Source organism: Cyprinodon tularosa, unplaced genomic scaffold (genome assembly GCF_016077235.1).
Source record: "Cyprinodon tularosa strain WSP-4 unplaced genomic scaffold, ASM1607723v1 ctg9, whole genome shotgun sequence".
Lineage (NCBI taxonomy): Eukaryota > Metazoa > Chordata > Actinopteri > Cyprinodontiformes > Cyprinodontidae > Cyprinodon > Cyprinodon tularosa.
The window spans coordinates 2074204-2100919 of NW_024039673.1; the positions used below are offsets into that span (position 1 = coordinate 2074204).

The 26716-nt window shown below is 36.3% G+C and overlaps 1 protein-coding gene across 6 annotated transcripts in view; it reads right to left on the bottom strand.

Moving 5' to 3' along the window:
• The window catches only part of nrxn2a (neurexin 2a), a 231765-nt gene that overhangs the window by 176491 nt on the left and 28558 nt on the right, over window positions 1-26716 (bottom strand). For all 6 annotated transcript variants that reach the window (XM_038273923.1, XM_038273925.1, XM_038273927.1 and 3 more), the window contains exon 2: window positions 4215-5309. In XM_038273923.1, coding sequence (XP_038129851.1) covers window positions 4215-4917 — 703 coding nt within the window. In that variant the 5' untranslated portion in view covers window positions 4918-5309. The remainder of the gene's footprint in view (window positions 1-4214; window positions 5310-26716) is intronic.

A 26716-nucleotide genomic window follows, 5' to 3' on the forward strand; every position in this document is an offset into this window, starting at 1 on the left:
GGGATCTTTAGTGTTTTGGACAATAATGAAACCCTGTGGTTGCACTGCATAGTTTCCACGTCAATCATATTCTTAATGGCTAACGTTCATAAAACAGCAAACCTAAAGTGCAAAGTAAAAAATATATTTTGCATTTACACGTCCTGCTCCGAACTGCAGGAAATTAAAAGCTCACTTTATAACTCTGAATTCTTTAGTCTTTGTCTTCCCAGAGAAGAAAATAACATCCATTTTCATCCTGTTTGATAACTGAATGTTAAAGAAAAGAAAAAAAGGGGGGGGAAACGCAAACACCGATCACATTAGACGGCTTAAATTCTGTGTTGTGATGATAGCTGCTTCAGCCAGCAGCCTGTGAGCCCTGCTGAAGCCTTTTTCTTGGATTGCTGTTAAGTGGGCTTTATTGATTACCCCCAGGAACTCAATGAGAGTTTGAACTATATGTTTAGAATGGGATATTAATAACATACTGGGACCATTTATAAGACAAGCTATACAGCTGAAGGGTGCTCGCCCAGGTCAGTGTATACAGGCTATAAAAGACATCTCTGATCATAAGTTTACATGCCCCAATCATGGTAATATATATCATCTTTGGATTTGTTTGTAATTCACTCCATTTCTGTGTGTAGATTTAGTCAGAACTTGATTCACTTTTTCATCTATTCTTCTAATATAACTAAACTGGCATAAGTCAGATTGATACAACCTAAGTAGCTTTTAGTTCAACTTCTCGAAAGTATGCATCTGGATAGGTTCCTGTGGAAAATTTTGGCAAATGGATGGGACCTTCAGTGCACTTTTTACAGCTGATTGGCTGAATCTCCAAGTGGCAAATGCCTGCCATGTTGAGTTTTTAGCCTTCTTAATTTGCTTCACAATTAGTGCAGTTAACTAAAAATCAAACTCTAACCAAATCAGGTCGGGAGAACATGTCGGCTAACATGTTTCCCATCCAGATAAGCATGATTGTGTCCTTTAGCTTGTTTTTCAACAATAATTACAGGGTTTTCCAGCCTTCTGCCTCTGGTTGACGGATTGACGTCATACATGTCACTGCATTTCATTGGTCCAAGGTATTCCTGTATCGACGCTAACGTGTGTTAGTTTCTGGCAAAGTGTATTTTTTTGAATCCATGGAGGCAATCCAACCACTTCCTGTAGAAACATTTTATTGTCAGCCAAAATTAGGCTTCAAGGTTAAACATGGCAGCCATATTAATGGTGGCTGATGCATCAATAATTATAGCATTACTAGATGGTTGTTCTTCATCTTATTGTTTATTGCTACTGTCTCTATGAATTAGAACCCTCATTTTAACAGATTTTATGAACTGTGTAAACACCTGGGTGTTTTAATGTATTGTTGTCTTGCGTCTTCAGATCGAGGCTTCTCCAAATTCAGTGTAAGACAGACCACAACAGAAGATCCTTCCTCGCTATAGCAATTAACATACAGTATAGAACAACTTAATGCTAAACGTTGTTATAAAAACATTGAATATTGTGATCAATGAAATATTATTGAATTTAATTCAATTTGAATGTCTATTTACAACTGGTGGATGTTAAGAAATTTGACGGATCTTAACTAGATTAACCTATATTAATAAACAAAAAGTGATCATAACAAGCAATTGTATGGGACTTTTTGCTACACATGGGGAATGGATGAGGAGGAAGAATATTCTCACCTCACATCAACATCTACTTGATTAATGTAATGCCTTAAATTATGCATAAGAACAGATTGTGAAATGCATAAAGCAGGCTAGCATGAAGGTTTAAAAAAAAAAAACTTTCCAAAGCCCTGAGCAAAACCCTGCTGATTTTTATATGAAAACAAGATGTACCGTATTTTCACGACTATAAGGCGCACTTAAACGTCTTTTTTTCCCCTCAAAATGTGCGGTGCGCCCTATGGTGCGGTGCGCCTTATGTGTGTTGTAACTGCGACTTTTGAGACCACTTCATTGAGGAGATGATGAAAGAGTGGCTGAATGTAAGGAGACCAGGTGTTTTTTTTCCACTCATCACCATTAATCTGTAACTCCATGCGTGCCCATCTCACAGCTGATGTGAAAAACATGGGGAAACAAATTAACCCTGTGCTCGCTGTTCAACCGCTCAACATCGGTGTGAACCGGACCCAGCAGGTGCAGCAGAAGCAGCGAGTTTACATGCAAAGTCAATGGTTGACGCGCGCATAGGTGCAGCAAAAGGTCCTGCAGCGCGTTTTGAGCCGCAGGTGCAGCACGTCGGGATCGTTTAAGCATCTGACGCACCGCCAACGCGCTGCTGCTGCTCCAGATGGAAAATTTTAAGTTTTGCTGCTGGACGCGCCGCATCAACCAATCAGAGAAGCTGATCTGGGAGCTGACAGCTAGACAGACACAGCGCTCTGATGAAAGAGGAGATGATGAAAGCGTGGCTGAGGGAGGTGTATGTGAGGAGACCAGGTGCTTTTTTCCACGCATCACCATCGCTGCGTGCCCATCTCACAGCCGATGTGAAAAAAAAGATGAATCAAATGAACGCTGTGCTCGCCGTTATCCCGGGGGGTCTGACAAAGGAACTTCAACCGCCCAACATCGGTGTGAAGCGCCCGTTCAAAGTAAGGCTGCGAGCGGCGTGGGAGCGATGGATGGCCGACAGAGACCACAGTTTCAGGATAAATGGAAGGCAGCGCCGGGCAAGTTACGCCACAGTTTGCGGATGGATTGTAGATGCTTGGAATAACGTGTCTGCTGGCTCTGTTCTTCAAGCTTTTGCAAAAGCCGGCATTATTTCTGAGGAGCTGCGCTGCACGGAAAGTGACTCTGACAGCGCAGAAGGGGAAACTGGCATGTCCGATTTAGCGCAGCTGTTTTATTCAGAAACAGAGGAGGATGACTTTGATGGGTTTGATTAATACTTTGTAATAAATACATGAATAAAGCACAATCATACTCAGTTTTGCTCCCGCTCTATTTTTCTACCTGAAAACTTAATTCAGCAGCAGCCTCTGAGCGCGTCTCCTCCTCTTCAGCGCTGTGGCTGGCAGGTGTTTTTTCATCTAAATAATCTAAATCTTGCAGCTATATTTGCTGTGATCAGTGGGAATAAAGTAGTTTTAATATGTTTTTAAGTGAGAAAGGCCACCTGAAAACGTAATAATTGCAGTCAGTTCATCCAGATTATCTATTTCTGTCGGAGGCGCTCAGACCCCCACATACCAGCGGTGCACCGACAGTAGAAATCCTTTCGATCACCGCGGCGTTTGGCAGGTGTTTTTCATCTAAATAATTGAAACTGCAGGCACCAGGATACCGGTAATAAAAGCGAACATATTCTGTCGGCAGGTTTCAGGATTTTAAGTTAATTTAGGAGTGACCACAGCGCTGTGTCATCTGCGATGTGTCTGTCTCACGGCCAGCTGCCAGGTTTGATTAATACTTTGTAATAAATGCATGAATAAAGCACAATCATACTCATTTTTGCCCCCGCTGTATTTTTAAATACGCAGTAGAGGTATTTAAAGGTAGTAGAGGACATGTACCTGTATATAAAAAATGCGCCCTATAGTCCGGTGCGCCTTATGTGTGTGTTAAATACAGAAATGGGACACATAACTGAGAGTGCGCCTTTTAGTCCGGTGCGCCTTATGGTCGTGAAAATACGGTACCAATTCTGGTAATGAAAGCAGTAAAAAAAAAAAAAAAAAAAAACATTTCAAAGTTCTGCTAAAGACTTGATTCCTCTAAAAGCATAGTAAAAGTTTTGGTGTTTGAAAATAATAGAAACTGAAAAAAATAATACAACATGGTCACTTAATCTAAAAAAAAAAAAGAAGCAAATCAGATTAAAAGCCCAAAGAAATATGAAATCAAAAAAAATTTGAATAGCCAAAAGAACAAGGATGTTTCTGAAACAACATGAAGGTCTTCTAGAATGAAAGTGGTGTTTCCTCTTTAAGCTGTATAGATCTAGTCTATGAGAATAAAATTGAAGATTTAAAGCATATTTTCCTGAAACAGATAATCTGATGCTTTTCAGTTGCTGTTTGTAAACTTGTGGTATGTAATACAGATAGACTGTGTGAGCTTAATTCCACAGATATGGTATAAATAAATGAGAAAAAAGTTTCTCTTCTTCCTACAGGAAAAAACTACATCCAGACTGTGAACTGTTTAAAACACACTGTGCTGTAAATAGAAGGGATAAAATGTACCCACCTTCTTGGCAGTACCTTCCCCTATAGATGGTATTGATACATTCACAGAGGACTTCTCCTTGACTGACAGAGCACAGGCCTTTGTTGCTGCAGGGAGAGTGTGTGTCACATATGTACTCCAGATCATTATGCACGGCTTGGCCATCCAGCAGCACAGGTAGAGCGTCTCCAACTTTCAGATTGGTTATAAAGCCCTGGAATGGGGGCTCGTACTTGACGGTGCTCGATGTGAGAGCGGAGAGACGAACGTCGGGTGAGATCCCACCAACGTAAAGGTCACTGGCGACGACCATCTCTTTCCTTTTGGACTTCACCTCAGCCACTTTCTCCTCATTGTCCAGCACCAATCGTGTTTCTCTGTAATTGCGAGTGAGGAGGACTCTATGCCAGCGCTGGTCGCTGACGTATGTCTCCGTGTGCAAAGAGGCCGGCTCGGCGCAGTGAATGGTGAAGCGGACCTGTAGCCTGCCCTCTGCAATCAGGAGCTCCAAGAAGTCGCAGTTCCCCCCGTCATCGAGATAGAGGACCAGGGCTTTGCTGATGTTGGTCTTCAGAATGAAGCTGAGCTCACCTGTTGTCTTTGCGTCCCACTGAGCAAAGCGAGTCCACTGACCGGGTACTCCTTCATATTCCAAAGCCACTCCTGTTAAAACTAAGCCTGCTAAAAACAAAAGCCAGGAAACCTTGCATTTACTGCTGCCCATGATGGTTCCTCTCTGCTTTCTATTGCTGGCGTCTGTGTCTTCTCCAATTTAATCAGGGAGTATTATCTGGTGTCTATCACTGCTTTTGTTAGTGCCCTAAAATTGGCAAAAAATAACCCGCACTTCAAATCTAAGTGCAGCACAGATGGTTCAGCACTGACTTCCTATACTGATCTGTTTTTTTCCATCTCTTTACAATCAAGTTGCATCTACAACTGCATCAGTTTAGGGAAGAGAACAAACAATGCGAGTTATCCACAGTACTGTGTGCTTCCTCGCCTTCGCCATCCAGTGATTTGGCCTCCATCCAGCACTGCTGCTGTCAGTTCTCCATGGGTTAGCTAGGCATGCAGCCTAGGTACAGCCTCCACTCTGCTCAGCATCCCAATATCCTAAGACATGAAAGAAGAATGTGTAATGAATAGCTGGAAGCATTATGAGTCTCTGAGTGCACAAAAAATTGTAAATAATTTGCATTCATTACCGATACTGTGGAAAAAGAATTACAACAATATAACAAATCATCCAGGTGGGAGATAGGGAGATGAGAGTAATGCATTAAGAAATCAGCAACTGGAAGCTTTTAAAGGCAACTTTTAAAACCATCAGAGATTTAGCAAGTGGAAATATTTTTCTTTGGTAGAGAAATAGTCAATCTGAAACCTGGGAGCCCACCTAATCTCTTTACAATACAGCAAAAAGAGAAACGAGCATTTAATGCTTAATGCTAATCTCCAGAAAGATGGTGAAATGTTTTTTTAAGAATTACCCACAAAGATCTTTTTTGCATAACATAAAAGATTAAAATCCTTACAATACATATTTTTTTCAAGTGAGTTTGATTAACTGTATTCTCATCAGGTTAAAATGGAATTGTTTTTTTACAACTGAGTCTAGAAAGAACAAGGAAAAATAAAATGGTTTTAAAAGATGGATGGACAAATAAGTAAGAATGCAAAAATGTACAAAACATCTAAGCCAGGAAAGAGAAACTAAAATGTTTTGTAATTTGTGTAGGCAATAAAGGAATTTCCATACAGTATCAACAGCCTACTTTTTAGCAATCCTAGATTAAAGTCAGACTGCAATACCTCCATAAGCCTCTTGGACATAAGAAATAAGTCTGCATAACAACGTTTAAAATCTTCTGGAACTTGAGAGTGTTCTTGACGGCCTTATATGGGTTTTTTGCATGAATCTGAAATGCAGTGAGCCTCCTATTACCTGAGTGGAATAAGAGTTTATGATGATTGCTTTAAGCAAGCACTAAATTCTACTGTAGTGGAGTGATTTCAGTTGTCTGTGATATTGGTAACACTGTGGTTAAGTGTAAAAAGCAGTCAGCTCTCAGGGTTGTGAGGTTAAGTCGACCATATAACTCTAGGTTCTGGAAGTAAATGTTCTGGGAAACCAGAACAAAGATAAAACACAATTTCTACTTAAAAGCTGTAGCCTTCTTTACTCCTTCACCCTGGGAATGTTTATTTTTCATTTAGTTCTACCAACAATTCCTCTTTTATTATTGTTGGTAAGCTTTTTAAGGGTGCAAAAAAGAGCTTTATTTATTTTTAATTATGACATTTAAAGTTTTGTTCAGTAATACATGCTCATATTCAGCCATTAATCCAATCTCTGTATGACTAGTAAAGCAACAGAGGGGTCTAGGCTGGTATGAACCATTTTGTTTAGTTATAGATTTAGTTATTTCTTAGACTTTGACAAACTTTATTGTCATTTTGTATACACAGAGTGTACACAGAACAAAATTTCAATGCATACAGCTTACAACAGTGAATGATCAGCTTACAAAATTGAAATGAGCTCTGCCATTTATAAAGTGTAGCAGTGATCAGAATGTAAACAGTGTATGTGAAAAGGAAAGCAGTTTAAAAGTAATGGTGCAAAAGGCATTGATATGGAAAGGTTCGGTGCAGTGCAGAATAAATAAGAATAAATAAAGAGTGCAGAATATATAAATATGGAACAAAATGCTTTATAACATTGAGTTGTTTTCTATTTCACTAAACAGGCTGCAATCAGAGGCAACTGGACGTTTTTCAAAAGTTCTTCTAAGGATGTTTCAAAACCCTCTCCAGGAGTCTTTGTCAATTCTATTGGTTCGCTCTACAATAATCTGCTGTCTTCAGAAAACATCTATTAAAAAAAGTCTGCCTCAAATTCAGACCTATGGTGTGGTTACTATGAACTGTAAGATTTTTTAATGTACAAAGGCATATTTATTTGATTATCAATATTTAATTACTGTCACAATATTCCCTAATATAGCATATCATTGGTCTATTTACCCATTATATTGGGCCTGATGATATGGGAGGAGCCATGGTAACTTCTTTAGCTCACTCTCACCTGTCTTATTCAGTCATTATAACATCTGGACCATGATGGCATTAGCCAAGGTGCACAGCATCACACAAAAATAGAAATAGCGAATTAGCCTAATTTATTGTTACAATTATGTCTAAGCACAACACAGTGCCTAGACACTGCAATGGTTGTAATGAAAATGATTCCATCTCCCAATGAATTTAAACAATTTAAAGAATCGACCAAGGTTCAGCTTGTGTATTTTAAATAATTAGGTGCTTGTTTTACTACAAGAAAAAGGATCTATCCAAGGAGAAGACCAACTCAAAATGTTTGCAAAAGGTCATTCTAAAAACAAACCTAAGTAGTAAGTTATCTTGCCTTTTGTGTTGTATTTTACTGCTGTTAAATGGACATTGTGTAACAATTTCTTTTATTGCTGCCTAAAATTGCATTTATACGTGTTATTATTGGTGTTATTTTACATCCACTAATAATAGGATACATTTTCATAAACTATGAATTTTATAAAAGTTTATGCCTAAGGCTGATCATTCATTTTCGAAGCGCCCTTTATCAAGTCAGCCATGTTTGAAGTACAGATACTGGCAAGGATAGAATAGAACAGGCAGAAACACTTTCCCCGCCCTGCTGGCAGTTTAGTGTGATTGAGAGGCAACGATGAAGATCATTTGGAGACGCTAACTCAACAACTGAAAGCCTGCCCCACTGCATCATTATACAGGACCATGCATACGCAGCAGCAGCACGAGAAAAGGTGCGCCATCGCCAAGAGAGCAAAAAATATGACTTAAAAGACAACGAAAGGGAAGACATAAAAGAAATGAGGATAAACATTGGGTAAGATTCTCCAGGTGGAAGGAGCTAATGAAAAGGAAAGATTTTAAAAGGACACTGAAGTTGCCATGTTTTACTGCCCTACAACACTTTATTTTTTTATGGTACTTTATTGATCTCACATTGGAGAAATTTACCTCTGCATTAAACTTAAATGTTCCCTTGGGATGGATTACAATCAGAGGTTAAGGGTCTTGCTCAGAGAGTCAGAGTGGCATCGTGTTGGAGTGGGTTTCCAGCTTACAACTTCAGGATTCCAAGCTCTATCAACTAGGCCACCAGACTGCAACACCGTCCTTCCCCAACTGGCCCAAAGCTAAGTTTTTCCATTCGGTTTAATTAGACAGTGTTGCTCATTACTATAGAAAGCATAACAGTAGATCCTGCAGACATATGTCAATGTTGCTGGTCCGGAATTGTAGGTTTACATAGTTTTGATAGCTATCAAATCTGTAGTAAACACTGGATTTTTGTTATAGCAGATACCAGACGAAAGGGACTTTACAGATGATATGGTTACATTTGCATTAACCAGGCTATTTGATGCAAAACGGTTGCCGCATTATGTCTATGAGCCAGTTAGGTGGCTATAGTGTTTGTTTGAGTGATATAGACCCATCTCATTGCGAGATGGCAGTAATTTTATATAATATCCCTTTTAAGGAGAAGTCGTGTGTATCATTTCAATTGGAGGATAAGAATGAGGAAAATTGATCATGTTTAGGTGTCTCATAAAATAAGTAAGGCTCAGCTTCATTCCTACTGTCTACTCTTGAGACAGTGCTGGAGCAGGACGAAATTACACACCACATGGCACCATGGGTGTTGTACAGTATTTATAACAGACCCCCATTAATCAGTTTACAGCATTGATACCCAGATGAAAACACTATAAGGACGTCCCTGATTCATAATACTGAACCTGAAGGCATAGGTTTAGTAACCTAAAAATATGAAGAGACATTTAGCAGATTGTGCTAATGTTATATATGTAACAGTAGGATTGTAACAAGATGGCAAGTGAAGCAGCAATGGGTTCATGTTTAGTTTAGGTATTGATTTTTGTTTTTTTTTTCCACCCTACAGTATTGTTTAAAATGTGGACGGATGACTTGATCTCATCTGAAAGAGATGGCAAAACAATTCAGACTACAATTAAAATAAAATATAAAAATCTTTTGAAAGAAAAAAATTAAATTAACAGCCACAGAATGAGTGAAAGCCATTGTGAAAGCTTCCTTAAATCTATTAAAAGCAGATTGAAGAGTAACACCCGCCACATGATCCAATTAAGTGATCACAGACATAATCAATTACACTTTAAGCAATAGAGTGGAAGAGATGAAGATGTTCATGATTCTTCCAAAACACATCAGTTAGAAATCCCATGCTATTAAATAAATATTATAGTCCTTCTAAACATTTAGGAAGATTTGCCACAACCTAAGCTTTGTCAGAAAAGTCAGGCGATAATAACTGGAAACTGATGCTAAAATCAGGTTTCCTGTTTTTGGGGGAAAAAATATCTTTAAATGAAAAAGAGAAGTGAAAGATAGACTTCGTGAAAAAGGCGTCATCCAAATTTTTCACCAAAGTATCTGAAAAAAAATGTACTGACAGACAGGTTTATCAAGGGAACGGCTGCATCTAGGAAGGTCATAAAAGCTGACACTTTCAATTGCAGAATGAATTGCTATTTGTCAGGGTCGGGTATGGTGTGGGAAATACTATTTCTGATACAGCTGGGGTTTGTATCGATTTTGAAAAACAACATACTTGTCGTTTTGTACAGACTGGAATAAGGAGGGCTGCAGCATCTTTCAGGTTGAAAACATCATCACATGTCGATCGCTCTCCAGCCTTCACACACATTGAAATCAACTGTTGGTGTAAAAAATTTTTTTTTTTTAAGTTAAGGAAAGGAAAAGGCGAACACTTTTTCTGCAGAAAAAACTGGAAAAAAAATTTAACAAAAGCTCAAGCTTGTTTGTGCTTCAGTATCTCCCATTTTCTGTGGTTTTTTTCAGTAATAAACCTCTATCTTTGTTTACAACTGGTTTTATCAACATTGGAGGCCCAGCTAAGCTAACAGAGACAGTGATTCCCCACAGGACCTATGAGCGGCAGCTCAGGCAAAGTCAATTCTTTGAACTTGTAAAAAAAAAAAACTCTAAACCTGATCCAACAAACAAACATCTTGCAGATATATGAACAGTGGGCATTGTCACTGTTCATTTATAACAGGATTTTTTTGTTGTTGTTTTTAAAAAAACAAAAAAACCCTTTAGAAATCACAACGTCTTTTTTGGTCAAACAGCTTCACATATTTTATTCAGTTTATGATGAGTGTTTAAAAGCAGTAAACAAACAAACAAAACAAAAAAATATCCCAATGCAAACAAAAATCAGAAGCTCTTTAAAAGATTGAAATGTTATATATGCAGGGGATTTTTAAAGTGAGTTTGCTTGTTAAGTCTGTTCCATGAGAACGCTGCGACAATTTACTAGCAAAGCTTCAAAAATGGCCCTTAGCTTTCTGTACATCTAATGGTTTTTCTTTCCGAATGGCATCCATTATTTTAATAAAAGCAGCTGGCCAATTACAGATCATGTGCAGAATGGACACTAGCATGTATCCAGGGTATTCAGTTAATGTTATTAAATTAGAGTCCCCAAAACAATAACATAGCAAAATGTGCATGAGTGTTTTCTGCCAATTAAAAATGCCTTAAAGTATAGTCTGCAAGACATATTGCTAGTTAAATGCTGTATACATAAGACTACCAAACAAAGAAAAATTCAAAGATTACAGTGGTACTTAGCAATGGTGAAATGTATTTAAACATAGACTCTTAGATTAATTAGAAGGCTTCTGTGGTTTGAAGAAATCTATTTTGCACATACATTTTAATATTCAATAAGTTTTTTTTTTGCATTCATTAATAAATTTATTGTTGTCATACTACATCCACAATTTTATTATATCAGTAAGTAATTTAAAGAGAGGTTAAGTCATTTTTTACTGAAAAATATCTTTAAAATAGCGTTTTTATTTGACCCTTTACGAGGTGTTCAATGTATATAATAATATTCAGGATTGATTTTGTGGATACTCAGAAGAGACCGGCAGATGTGGAGCCATCAAGTCATCTATGGCATGTATTTATTCAGCCCAGACACTGAACCAGGTGAGTCCAATCTGCACAGTCAATTTAACTGTTAATAAAACAAAAAAATGAATAAAACAAATACATGACATTGAGATGAGATGATGGCTCCACATCTCCCACCTCAGGCAACCGGCATCCAGCTCAACAGAGAGACCAATGGCAGCGCCACCTGAGAAAAAAGAAAAAAAAAAGAAAAAAACAACCTTGTAACGTTCTAACGCGAGCTATAAAAAAGAAGAGTGTTGCAGTTCTGTGTTTGTCCAAAGGGGGCAGTATCAAAACTCTGAAAGGCCTTTTTAAGGCAAACGAAAAAAAAATAGGATCAATGAAAAGTTCTTAAAACTCTCAGATTTTTTTTCTTTTTTTGCTAATGTGCAAAATGAATGGAATGTTTTTGTTGACCAATGATACCTTTGGTACATATTATTAGAGCATACAAATATAATCATCAACACCATCCATTTTAACAATTAATAGAATTTTCTGTTTAGGAAGATTTAATCTTTGGAATATCTGATGTCATTTTTCCAACAATGTCCTCTTCAGGCTTTCAGTAACTCAGTGATATTAATTTCTCCTCGTAATATCCCTTTTTAAAAAAAAAACAATTAACATCCTAAAACAGTTGCAAACATGTTTTTTACATACAGACATGTGTGAATACATTTTTTTTGCAGGTAGGATGTAGGCCCATAATAATTTCATTCAACATAAGTGAATATCGACTGTGACCAAAAAATTAACCACAGTGGCGAAAAAAAAAAACGTCATCCTAATGTCCCTTTACATTCTCTGTAAATCCCTTTATTGTCCCACAATGGGGAAATTCACTCTCTGCATTTAACATATCCCAATGGGGAGCATTGGGCTGCCATTGTGCAATGCCAGGGAGCAGTATATGGTTAAGGGTCTAGCTAAGGAACCCAGAGTGGAGGCTGTACGGGTCAAACTGGGTACTTGCAACCTTCACAAGTGCACTGCTTTAACCTCTAAACCAACACTCCCCTAATATGATCTGCATACTTATGAACACAAACACACAAAAAGTTTAAACATATTGTTCTGCTTATTACTTGATTTATGGATACGTTTTGCGAGTGCCATCCAGTTTTCACATTTAGAAAACCTAAACTTAGAAAATCAATTTAGAGAGTTGCAGTTTTTTTTTTTTTATTATTATCCTGACTGAAAAAGAACAAAAGATTCAGAAATACTGTAAGTTAAAAGACAATTAACTTTTCCATAATCTACAGTTGCCCATTTAAAACAGGTTTGATTGTGGCTAATTAAAAAGAAACAGATAGAAACATATGTATATATTATTATTCATAAGGACACTAGTGATTTATATGTAAAGTAGAAATATCAAAAAATTCACAAGAGAACTGCAGTGGTCTGTGCTTCCCTTACTGGCATGCATTATTTATCCTCTGCAATGTCTATTGTTCTGGACTGCATACCCATTAACCAAATAAAACATTTATATAACCAACATCTAGAGAAATATTAAATGTATTCTGCATTAAATACATTCAGACATTCTTCATGTTTTAAACACAAAAAAATCTATAAATAGCTCACAAACAGTATACTATAGTATATTGTTACATTTATATGGCTGGTAAGAACTATACATTCACAAACTATACTTTTTGGGAAAACTAATAATTTTATTTTTATTTTGACAATAGGAAAAAGGATTCATAATAACTGTGGTTTAAAAGGTTTCTAAATGATTAAATTATTATTTAAATTAGTGTTGCACAGATACCGATACCACTTTCAGGCGGGGCCCCGATCCAGCAATAAAATAGTGGTATCAGTACTACAGATATATATATATATATATATATATATATATATATATATATATATATATATATATATATATATATATATATATATATATATATATATATATATATATATACACAGAGAGGAGGGAGAGAGAGAGAGAAAGAGAAATCTGAAGCAGGTGCAAAAAATTGATGGATCTATTCAAGGCTTGTCTATATCAAAGCACCTTCAGCTGCTTTCTTAGAGTCAATAATTTCTGTGCATTATATAGATAGAGGAAGTGCTTTTCAAAGTCTCTTGCTGCTGACTTGAATGATCAGTTCCAAACGACTGAACAGCGAGTGAATTAGACCATCAGCAACCTTTGGCCTGTAGATCTAAGAGCACCATGAGGAACAAGAGGTTCTGGCAGTATTCTGATATTGAAAAGATTGGAGGGAAGACAAAATGGAATACTGCTTTTATTTTTATAAAAATAAAAAAAACATTCTGCATAGAATGAAAGGTACTTCAATGTAGATCGGCCAAATGTTTGAATAATATAAGGCATACCTTCATTTGTTTACTGTTTAGTTAATTTGGAATCGCTTTCATATGACAAAGTCCACTAACTGAATGACATAGTTTAAATTTGCATTGTTCCTCTGTCCCCAAAAGTAAAAAATCCCTACTTCTACGTCTAGTTAAATGAAAAGAGGTGCAGTAAATGCTGAGGATATAATTTCTGTTGGTATACTTTCTGCAGTGCTGATTTTTCTTCCAGCACACAGCACTCTAAAACCACACCACAGTAAGAATCAGGTAAATAAATAATACAATTGTCTTGTAAAGCATCCTGTTGCTTTCTTCAGCATCAGACATGGAATATATGTAAATGTGTTTTAAAGAGGTTTTCAAAAAGAAATCCCCATGAGAAACTAAAATTTATACGATTATATTAGAGTTCATTTTTAGATATTTAGAAACTGGTTCAAAACACCTATGTGATATATGATTTATAGTAACCTTCTCACAAAGTTAGATGTTAGAGACAGGACAGCAGCATATAGAACATGTAAACCTTTATGATTCTTCTTAAAAGAATCAAAATCGAGAATCAATAGGACCCAGAATTGAGATGAAATCAGAACCGGAATCGTTGAGATTCAAACCATGTCCAACCCTAGCAAAAAGTAGAACATCCTATGCAACAGACGCTCTAGAGGAGGGCATGAAATTGGAGGTACCCACAAGGAAAAGCAGCACTGTAGTGAAGGCAAGTGTCTTTCTTCTAGGTTTAGAAAATAGGACCAGTAAACACCTTATAATTTATAACAAATTAATACTATGTTGTTTCAAAGGCTTTAATTCATCATATCATATAAGCTTAAAAAAGCTTGATGTAGGACTTTTAATCACCAAAACATTTTTAAATAACCTGACATTATGAATCTGTAAAGCAACACATTATCTTACAATATTTTTGCAACCAGAATAAAGGTTTGATAAATCATAAACCCTGTTTTAATATTAGAATAAGATTAAACAACAATAGCTCATATTTCATCATTTTAAAAATGCCCTGAGATGTCCCCAATTTAAACTAATCTGAAAGAGTAGTTCAAGTTTTTTAAAGCTACACATGACAGTGTCAATAACTATATTATTTATTGAAGGACTTTTAAGGACTTAATGTATTATTCTAATAGTGGCATCAGTATCCTGTGAACAGAAGGTCATGGTAAGGTGATCTTTTCTAAGACTAGGGTAAAATGTGGTTAAAAGGGAAGGGTTGTTATTGTCAGGGTGGAAATAAGGAGTGTTAGGCACCTGCCTTGGACTGAACCCCAGTTTATGGGTTCAAGAAGGTGCTTTAGATGAAGGTGTCTGATACACAAATTTTATTTGGTAAATTTTATGATGATGCTAAATATATTGATTTGCGAACATTTATGAGGATTTTCAAGCCTGGCAGCTCTCTCTGTACAGCTGCACAATGCTGGACATGTCATACAAACTGGATGACTCATACAACAAGAACAGAAAAAAGTAACCTATGCGCTATACTCATGTTTCTTGGATGCTGTGATACATTCACAATTTTTGTCATGTGTCACGTTTACATGAGACATTCATGGTGATAACAGTCATGACACATCACAAAAGTGGAATATTATAGATGCTGCTGTCTGACAACAACCATTAATCATAGACATTTGCTTTTGTCCACAAAAATGGATCCACATATTACTTTAGCTCCTGTAAGGTAACATTTTCCACCAATTTGACGTTATCTAACTGATCGATATGTTCTCTTAAATGGATCCGACCACAATCTTTAAAAAGAGTATCGTATTGCAGAGCAGATTAAGAATGGATGAGCTGCTGCTGATGCTCAGAGGAAAACCTGCTATCCAGAGGAGGGGCCCAGGGTCAGCAATTACTGATTATATGTGTTGGTCCCCCACAGAGTGAGTGCTACAGGGAATAGGTCTGAATCATTTTTCTTGGTCTACAAGCTGACATCAAACAACAGGGATTGTGGCATGAGGCCCACCATGTTCCTGGTCTTCAGGAGTGTGTCAGTAAACACAGTGGTGATCTAAAAGGCCCACTGTATAGAATCAGCCTCGCAAACAGGTTAAAGAGAAGAGCAGGAGGTGAACTGTAAAGTGTCTAAAAGAATAAAACAGCTCAGAGATGCTGAAATATGTCAGAGGGATCAGACAGTAGAATAGAAAATATACCATTGTCTGCCACAGCAGAGACTGTAGCATGTAAATAATGCTGCAGCTCTCTTTAAAATGCATTAGTGAGTTTGACTTAATCATATATGGCGTCTGCGCCTGCTTGTCACAGAGGCATCTTCAAACACTGCGATGGAGACAGTGTTTGTTCTAATCCAGACTGAGCTCAAGGTCTTCTTGTCTTACAGCTTTGCCTTTCTTGCATGGATTGGTTTCTATTTAATGCTTTAATAAACTGCACATGCTCTGAAGCTATTTCTATAAACCAACGTTTATTCAAGCACATTAGCTTCCAATGGGAAGAAGAATTTAGCATTTGAACCCAATCTCCCTTTTGGCAATTTTTTTCTCCAGCTATTTCCCTTTGCTGTTTTCATCCATCATTTTTTTTTTTCTATTAGATGACCAGAGGGGGCTAAATATCTAGTCATTCTCTAAATGGGGCCTGTGAGAGTGTAGATGCATTTCCAATAGGCCCCTATTGGAGCAAATGGGAGAAAAACCACACTCAATATGCATGCCCAATCTTCTAAAGGTCTGGGCGTGTCACGGCTTTGTGCACCAAGTGAGAGTTAGGCGGAAAGCAAAGACTACCCTCTACGCCTCTGTAATCTTTTAGCCCCTTAATCTTCAGCTCATTCTGTGCAATGCTAGAAGCAAAATAGGTCATGTCTTTGGATATTAATTACCAACAAGAATCAAAAACATCTAATGAAGTATTTATGACACTTGGGAGCTGTATTTTAAGAGAAGATTGCCCTAATGAAAGGAAGTTGCTTCAGAATACGGAAATGTTCTGCGAAATACCTGTTTTAGGGCAATGGACAAATCTTCATTCTTCTCTAAAGATGATGCTTTCAATGCATTCAGAGGTGAGTGCAATATGAAAGCTGTAGATGTTTATAGCACTTTCAAAAGGGCTTTTGCTCTAATATGTGGACAAGTAGTGCCATTATCCTGTATGTCTTATGCTTTTAATGTGATTTAAATCCTTTGGTAGCAGTTTGGGCAGATAAAGGCAATGGCTAAAAAGAATAGTCCACATTTATATTAAAAAGTAAAAAAAAAACTGACTTAAGCTGATATACACCTAATGGCCACTTTATGAAGTATTCCTACTGTATATAATGTGCCAGTGAATATGAAAAATGCAAACTAGTCAAATACAAGTAAGCAAATTAAATGACTTAGCATTTTGAAGAGGTAATAGAGTGTGTAAGTACATATCAGGGTTTTAGAATATAAATCATTATATTCTTCTTCTTGCCTCTACTATCAACCAACAAACTCATGCAGTGAGAGGCAGTTGTGTGGACAAAAAAACTAGTTCTGTCAAGGTTTGGTGGAAGTTGGTTGTGGACCCAAATGCAGAGATGAGTTCTTGCAGATTTAATCAAAGAAGGCAACAGAAACAAAATCCAATAACAAAATACAAGAAACCAAAAAAACCAGGAGACGCCAAAGTGAAATAACACATAGTGTGCAAAGCCAGGAAGAGAAACCAGTACTGATGGAGGAGGATTATATATGGGAGACAGAACTAAGAGGGGAGTAATCAGTCACTTGGGAACAGTTGAAGACAGAATTAGCTAGAAGGGAGCTAAGAGGAAAGGGAACCAGGGGGCAACAAAGAGCAACTAGGGAAAACAGGGCTTAACTGTAACTAGAAAGGAACTTGATTAAGGGTAAAGGGGAATAAACTAATGACTACGAAATAACCAACCAAGTGGAAAACTAGAAGATAAGAGAAGGAACTGGAAGTAATTGAAGCCATGGAAAACATACAGTAACCTAAGGATAATTGAACTGAAATTGAATTGATAAGAGAAGGAATAACTAACTAAAACTAGACTAAGGAATAAATAATACCAAAAAGGTTATAATTCTTGAGAAAAGAGAATAACAAAATAAAGCACAACTGAGAACCCAAAATAAGAACTTACAGAACCAAAAAGTGCTGAGTGGCACATCATGCAAAGTTGTTGATATCAGAGTAGATGAAGCAGGCTGATATACCCTCATTGGAAATGTAAAGTAGCTAAACATGTTACCAAAAAATTTTGCAGTACATGACTTCTCAATGTACAAAACCTGAGTCCAGGCGTTTACAGTGATATATGATCACACTGGGTGTCACTACTGTCAGCAAAGAACAAGAAAGCTTTTAGTTTCGCAGCCTCTCCATAATTGGACATTTTTTGAAATATGCATGCTAAACTGCCCTCTTAGGCTACGTTCACACTGCATTCTGAAGTTACCCAAATCCGATTGTTTTGCCCATATGCGACCTGGATCTGATCTTTTCATGGCAGTCTGAACAACACAGATCCAATTTTTTCCAATCCGCCCCAGGCCACTTGGCTATGTGGTACTGAATCTGATACGAATCTGACCTTTTCAATTGCGACCTGTGTCTGAACGGCCAGATCGGATTCTGGCCGTCATTAACACGGCAGTCATTAATACTAGCGGCAGGAAAAACAACAACCAAGGCGGACAGTGATCGGGAGAGCTGTATTTATTTTTAACCATATTTAAAAGATTGAGCTTTTATGGTTGGAAAAAACCGCTAGATCCGCGCCGGCACTACCATCCATGTTTAATTCCATAACAACTAGGTCACCACGGTGAGAAGTGCTGGTGCACGATAGACAAAAAAGGAGTGGAACTAGGAGATTTTCATGCTCTACAAACCCATAAGTCCACTATGCATCAGTATGCACAACTACATACAGTAAAAAAATCTTTTAAATTTTTTTTCCCCCCATTTGACACAGTTTTGCTCAAGCCATAACCTGGGTGAATGTAATGCATTTGTAGTACAAAAAAAAAACACTTTACTGTAGGTCAATAGTTCATATACCTACAGTATATACAAGTCTTTAGTTAAAGAAAAGCTCTTTTAAGCTTTTAATGTGACCTGAATTAATGGTCTAACTAGCAGATCACAGGCGTTTGTGCTTACCAAACCATGGGAGAATTAAAATTCCAAAACACAAAAGCTTAAATTAGTTATCTGCTTACAGTTATGCCTCTTGCACAAAGATTCCTTTCGTTTGGTCTCCTATTTTCTCAAACTTAGCTAGTTAGATTGCCTGAAGTGCAAATAGAAAGAGTGCTCCTCAAAAAAGCATATGATGCAGTCACACACTGAAACTCTATTGGCTGAAACTGTTTGTGTGCAGAGATATTTGTGGGAGGCAAAACAATCCATGAACAGACAGGATAAACCTTGGAGCGCCGGTCAAGAGAGCAGAGAGCATTTGAACTAGGATGTACACACATGAAAATAATATTTTTACAAGAGGTTTTGAATCTGAGAGCAGACAAAACAGGGTAAGCAGAGTGTATTTTAAGCAATTGAAATTCATTTTAGGATGAGGGTCGAGTTTTTTTTGAGAGAGGATCACAACATCTCACATTGAAAAGGATCCTGCTCTTAAATTGAAAATGCATGCTCTTGTGTTTTAGAGGGAAAATTCTCCTATACCAGCTAAAACGAATAATGCAATTATTCTTTTTGTTTTGTTTTTATAAAATTTGGTATAAATTTATGATTGCAGGGCATATAGTGATTGTGTAACGAGAGAAGAAAATTAGAGCACTTCAGTTTTTTAGATTCACACAAACTTAAAGTCTTCTCTTACATGAAAACAGATATCTTTTAAGCTGCTGTCACAAATATTTGGACATTTATGCAAAATTCTGAGGATGACTATCATGAAACTCATAAATATTCATCACTCTTAAATATGTAAGCAAAAAATCTGCTGTGCTAAAGTAAAGTTTATAAATAGGATGTGCATACAAATAGGAGCGAGCAAACGGCAGCAGGGGGAGGAAGATGGGGGACTTGTCACTCAGGCGGTGATAATGCCTGGGGAACTACAGCAAAGTCACAAAGACTGCACCCGTCCTCCACCCTGCAGCAACCAGGACGAAGCCACAGAAGGTTGTTCAGCTGTGAGGGGTCGCTCTAACAAGCTGCTACCTCAGTCTGGCCTGGCTGAAGCTTTTTCACTCTGCTTACAGGCAGCCTCAGCGAGCTGTTGCTCCCTTTCTAACAACAAATCCATCCTGTCTGTTCAATTTGATGAGTCCACTGTGTATCTCCAACAGTCACAACAAGGGCTTTCCTCTCTTGCAATACATTGACAGTCATCCTTTAATTGTAGTATCAACATATGCTAGAGTTATAACATGTTTTGTATACAAACACCTATCTTAGTAATGTATGATTGTTTCTTTTAAGAAATTGAATACGGAGTTATTCTTTTAGGGGTATGATGAGGTCTTGTGTCACAATACATTTTTATCAAATATCATGAAGACATGCAATCTGTAAAACTTGGAGTGTGTCATCCCTCACTAAATGCTCTCTGCGGCAATCCGCAATCTATGTAAGTAGGATCCGTTCATTCAACGCCTCTTAATTTGAAATTGATCTCATCTTCTTTACTCCTTTAATGTCTAGGTTCTAGTGTGGCTCATCTGCTTTTTAGAAATCAGCATGTTTTGATCCATCAACCTTCACAAATATACTAGAAATAGACTGTCTGACATGGCCGTCTGTCATGCGGCATTGCACAGAGACAGTAGAAATTACATTAGTGACTGGAACTGCTTCTATTTGAGACCAAAGAAGGTAAGGATGACAATCCTGTGTGAATGAGGGGTTAGTTATGTTGCTGTTTCCTTTGTATTTAAATTTGACAGTCAGCATAACTTCGTTTGGGGAAGGGAAAAGTATTCTGGTCAGGATAAGGCATTAAACCTGACATAGCTCATTGTTAGACCTCCATTACAACACTAAGTATATGCTTTGCATTATGACTTCAAGTAAATAAACCTCAAGAAGATGTAGCACCCATAATGTCAACTACAGATCAGAAATAGATCGTTTGGGTGTCAAAAAATGCATTCCCTTCAACTATGATCCAACACAAACTCCACTGCTGTAAACTTTATTTTTATGCTTAGCAAGTGCTGTAGTATTGAAAGGAAATCATAACTTTTTATTACATGTAGATGTGCAGATGCAGTCTTATTTGATGAAGACTGGCCTTAGTACATTAAATGCATGATGTGTGACAGTACTATGGAGCTGCATCTCTTTTTGAATAATTTGATAAATAATTAATTGAGAAACTTGTGACATTTTCAATCTATATAAAGATTTTGGAGCAATGGCCTTTTAGCCCGAGATGGTTAATGTGCTATTTAATCTTTTAAAACCATTTTTTTTTTAAACTTGACACATTCGCAAAATTAAACTCACAATATACAGTAGCTCTCTGTAAATTTTCCAAGATCCATTGTCAATGCAGAGACCATACAGTAGGCATAAAGGCACATCATAGACTAAACAATCACTAAGTGTGTTTGATGTTAATTTGTGCTTCAAAAATGATTGTATTAATTCAATTTGTTCAAATTAGAAAATATCCATATACTAGAAAATGGAAGGTCTAGATATGCCAACATGCGTCATTAGATAAAAAAGCAACACTTTGACAGTATACTGTACAAAAACTGATTTAAAGTATGATGTTGACAAGTTGTTGTTTTTTTTAACATACAAGAAAACGATCTTACAAAACACACCAGAAGATTTTCTGCAGCTTTAACAAATCAAATAAATCAGTTCTAAAACTAAAGGAAAGTTAAAGAAGCAAACAAAACTGATATAAACTTTCACAAAAAGTTTCCATCAACTGCTTTTAAATCAGACTTTAAAACATACTTGCTTTGCAGAGATGTTTTGCCTTTCCAGATCACAGGTTTATTGAATGACATGAATGATAGTTTGGTTCCTTTCAGTGCCCCAGTAACCCTTGACAGTCTCCCTCCAATTAATTAGCAGAGCAGTCTATTTCCTGCTAAGACGTGTCAAAATGTCTGCCATGAAACATACTTTGGGTCACAGTGGTTCTCTGAGGCTTTCCTGAGACACAAATCCAAATGTAACCCGGAAAACTGAATGGATGAAGACATGTGATGTTAAATTTCAATAAAGTATATTTTTCAAATATACATATTACCTCAATCCTTTTTGTAAAAGTTCAGCTTAGTGAATACTATAAGTCTGAGGATCTCTTTAGTCACTGTTTACCATTTTATTGCTAGTCTGAGGAGGGAGCAGCGTCTATTATTTACATATCTATCCTGTGATGGCTGCTTATTTCTGAATTCTGTTTGAATGATTAATTCTAAGGTTAGGGAGTGCATATGTTCTAGATCAGACATAACAACTAGAAATATTAGAGGAATAATTAGCATATATAGACATTTATTTGTTGCTCAAATGCTGTGTGTTAGAAATCCCTGTTTTAATTTGGGGTCAATTTTTAATGACTGTTTTCTTCATAACAATGTGCAGTATAATTTTCTCACTCCTCCTGGGTTACCTTTTGCCATTTAAACCATGTTCTGTGTAGTACTTTACTCAGTAAACAAAAAGATTTTGGACCTAACAAAAAAGAATGTCTGATTATGTAGTGCACTCTGCAATTATGGATGTTTGTTTATGCTGTTAATATATCTGTGTTTGTCAAAGTCTCAGGAGAAAAGAGCCAAATTTTCCATAGTGCATGTCAGCATCTCATCTTCTAATGTATGTCAAGTTGCAAACAACACTCTCTCATCTCCCTCCAGCTTTATGAATCTTACATTTTATTCCTTTTGCTTTTTCCTCAGTCCATCATCTTTTTTTGGAGTCAACTTCATGGGAGTGACTTAATCTTTTATGAAGGGCCAGCACTTATCCATAGTGGCTGGTGTAACTTAAAACTTTAATTATGAATACATGACGTCTAGTATGTGTCTTTTTCTTCGCTTATTTTTTATTGCTAAAAAATTGACCTTGCTTAAGAGGTAAATTGAGGAGTTTAGCTCTATGAAGTACATTTAATGATGAGTAGCTTCAATGTGGCTCTTTTTTTCAGAAAAAGACAAATATATAAATGTCCAACAGCATGCTAAAAACATGTAACTTAAATAATTGTAAGTAATTTATTGTGAAATGATTTAGGCAGTGAAGTAACAATAAAAATTATAGTAATCAATAAGGAATCAATAAATTTTTTGAGACACAAATTGAAAAACACATGAAGAAGAATAAACATTATTCACAGAAAGAAGCATCTTAAGAGGAAACCCTTACGAATAAAAAAAGCACCTAAGGAGAGAGAAAGAAACACAAATATTGAATATTTGACACCCTTAACTGTCCACAAACTCAGAAAAGACACACATCTTGGCTACAGCAAGGTCAGTTGCAGAATATTTTAGATTTTTTCCTTTTTAAACTAAAAGCATATTTTATCAGCTGGTTTGATTTTCAGAAATATCCAGAATTACTGTGCAGCAAAGTTACAAAGGGGAAGCTAATTGACAAAGTGAGGTGCAAAGGTTTCGAGCATAAAATGATCACAGTTCAATCGGATCATTTCACTCATGGTTTCTTTAAAGCAACATTTTAGAAAATTATTTGTTTGATTTTTTTTGTAATGTTTTTTTCATCCCTGAAATATTGATTTATGAACAGAGAAGAGGTTGAAATGTTTTGCATTTTTGTGACGTTGCTTGGCTAAAAACCTCTCTATGAGTCTAATTATGTATTTTGACAATTTCAATATGAGAAAGGTGAAGAAGAGTTCAAAGTCAGTGAAAAGGTACTAAAGATTCTAACTGTTATTGCTCTATCTCATAAAACACAGAGGCTTCGCTGTCAGCCATCAGTTGCAGCTTAATTCTCACAGGACACGTCGAATTAATAAGTAATCACTTCATACACAGTTATAGATTGTTGTGTGATGGAAACTGAAAATCGTACAGTGAGCACAACCAGAAGCAACTACTGAAAACTGCTCCACACAGAAAAGCCCCCCTGGCTTCATAAAATCCTCTCTTAAATAAAATCCCATTTTTTTTACAGAATATTTTTTATCATAGAGCAGAATTTCAGCATCATCACAATTTTCAGATGTTATGTCTTTAGGTTTTTCTAATAACCATTCTTAGAATCTCTTGCACACTTTAAACTCAGCAGATGTTTTAAAAATTTTTTTGGTTATATTTTAACCCTAATGCATCTTTGGAAATTGAAAAAAGAATGTAGAACAAAGCCATGTAATTTCTAGTAAATAGGAAAAACATCAAAACTGTCGGTCAGTAAGAAGCCAACTAAGAGGCAATTAGTGGCTAACATGCATTTGAGATAACCCAATTATAAGTAAACAGCAACCATAGACATGCCATTGACATGTCTATGAATAGGATGCATGGAATTAGGTTGTAGATATAAAAAAAATAAAAAATAAACATAAAAAATATACATTTTCAAAACTGCAATGACGACATCAATTATGAGTAGCACATTTTTCACTCATTGCCTATTTTTCTATAATTAAAATGTTCCCACTGGTTTAAGTGATCCTAAGCTTACTAAAATGTACATCAACCTTGTACATCAAATAGAAATCTTTGAAACAGGCGAATATACAATTAACAGCTAAAGTTTTAATGCATGCCATTTATTATATATAACTACCCAAACATTGAATCCATTTAATCATTGGTCACTGGGATATTGCACAATATTTTTTTATTTCTAATCAAATATAAATCAATCAATTCATTCTGGAGGTACAACAACTTTTAAAGGGATTAAATTAAAGAGTGAAATGATCTGAGTGTTTACCAGGAAATATATATCATTAGTTGAAATAGAAATAAGTGATTAGCTAAATGTTAAAGAGGTTAAAATGTAGCAGTTAAAGGACCTCAATCTTAATAGATTTCCTTCCATACATACCTTACTTTGGGTCAACCACTGAGACAAGCAAGAGCAGTGAAAAGTTCTCAATAAATGCTTATTAGTGAAATTTGGAAGCACATTGAAGGAATTAGTAAATTAAAGTCACTGAATATAGATTTCTCACTGAGCGCTCGTACTGCACATGGGCATGTATGTTAATGCTGCTTTCCAAAAAAATAAAAATAAAAAATCTAATTAATTTCGATCAATATTAGACTTGGTATAGCTTGACATACTGTAGTTAACACGGAGAAACATTTACTCTATTTAAAAGCACCCCTGCAAAGTGAAATAAGGCAAAGTAGTTTTATGTTACATAATGTTTCCCAACATTGCTAATTTTGTGGTTATAGAAATATAAAATATTGATATTAATAATAATATTATTTATCCCTGAACCAAAATTTAACAAAATGCAGCATGCTGTGAACAAATTTACTAGTATTACACTACAAATTATAAAGGTCTTGAGTTTGGAATACAATTAGAAAAATATGAAAGAGATACAGAAATCATACAGGAATCCCTACCCATTCTCAGATTCTCCATAAATCTCATATATTTCTAGTTTTTACAGTATTGTCTATCATAAATATAAGATCAGTTTGGGGTGCATTAGAGGTGCATATTCTGTTACTCTTCGACAGATGCATTCCAGCTTTGTCCTTCCTATTTTCCTTCTTTGTGAGATGATAAGTTGGTTAGCTGCTGGCAGTCTCTTCATATCTGCTGTCCAGGCACAAGAGCGTTATCTGTCTTCTCATCTAACTCTCAGCAAGACACAAAACAGCAAAACCCCTTTTCAAAGTACTGAACTTTTGCTTTGTGCTACTGCACTGCGATTTCAGGTAAATAGAAACGGCTGGGGGTGGGGGGGCACATTTTGATTCAGTTCAAAGGATAAGATGTGGAAATTGTGATTAGTGGTATATCAAAGTATGCCATTTACACCTCTAAGAATACAATATAACTGCAAAATGTCACACATACGCAGTGTGAACTGTTCAGCCACAACAGTACTAGGGGACCCTGGTTTTTTTGTTTTTAGTTTAAAAAAAATAGAAACATATGCTGTATACAGCAACATAAGCTGTACCAAACTATAAGCCCAGGGCTGTCAACTCTCACCCATTGGGAGTGAGACTCACCCATCTCAGTGTCTTCACACACTCTCACTCCATATTCCCAATTTCTCACACAAAAAAAATGACAGACATTACAACTCAACTCAGTCTAGTTTAATAATCTCCCATTGGAATTAAGGAGTAATTAAACCTACACAAATATTTTAATTCTTAAAGCTTTCAGTTTTGCCCCTCAAACCAAAAGGAAATCTACAGAACGAAAAAGAACCTTTGCATTTTATTTTTCAAAAGATCAGCCACCCAAGAAAAGACCAACCACATGCAGAGAGGATGTGCAGAACAGCTCAGTTATCCTGGATTGATAGAGGAGAAACCACAAGGATGTTCTTCTTTTATTACTACTTAACATATTCATTTATATTTATTTTGGTCCATTGAATATGTTTAAAAACTTAATTTTCATCACAACCTTCACACTGAAACATGTCTCCTGTCATGGTGAGCTTTTATTGAATATACAGCCCATAGAAGGTCTGAAATGTTTAGCTGTTTTGTCAATTGTAAAAAAAAAAAAAAAAAAAAAAACTAATAAGATAATAACTTAAGATTTTTCATCCTTAGCCTATTACCAAATATCCATACACTGTGTAGTTTATTGATTGCTCTGGTTGTATCAGTGTCGGTAATCTAGTAATAGCTTATTAGTTTCACATTGTTTAATTTACTTGAACTGCAGAGAATAATTAATGAACAAAGTTGTGAAATTCTTACTTTAAATTATATTTAAGATGCAAGTATTTTAGTAGGGCCCATTCTGCTTTAGTTCAATTCTCTAAAAATCACCAGAATGTAGGAAAATAATGTACCGTATATTGTGAGAAAAATGTTCCACATAACGACAGACCACTTATTGTTACTCAGTAACATTTACTCTGCTATATAAATTCCACATTTTGCCGCTTTGTTTCAGTTAAATCCTCTGAAAACCTCCAACCTATTGCTGCACCTGTCCTCATCTAA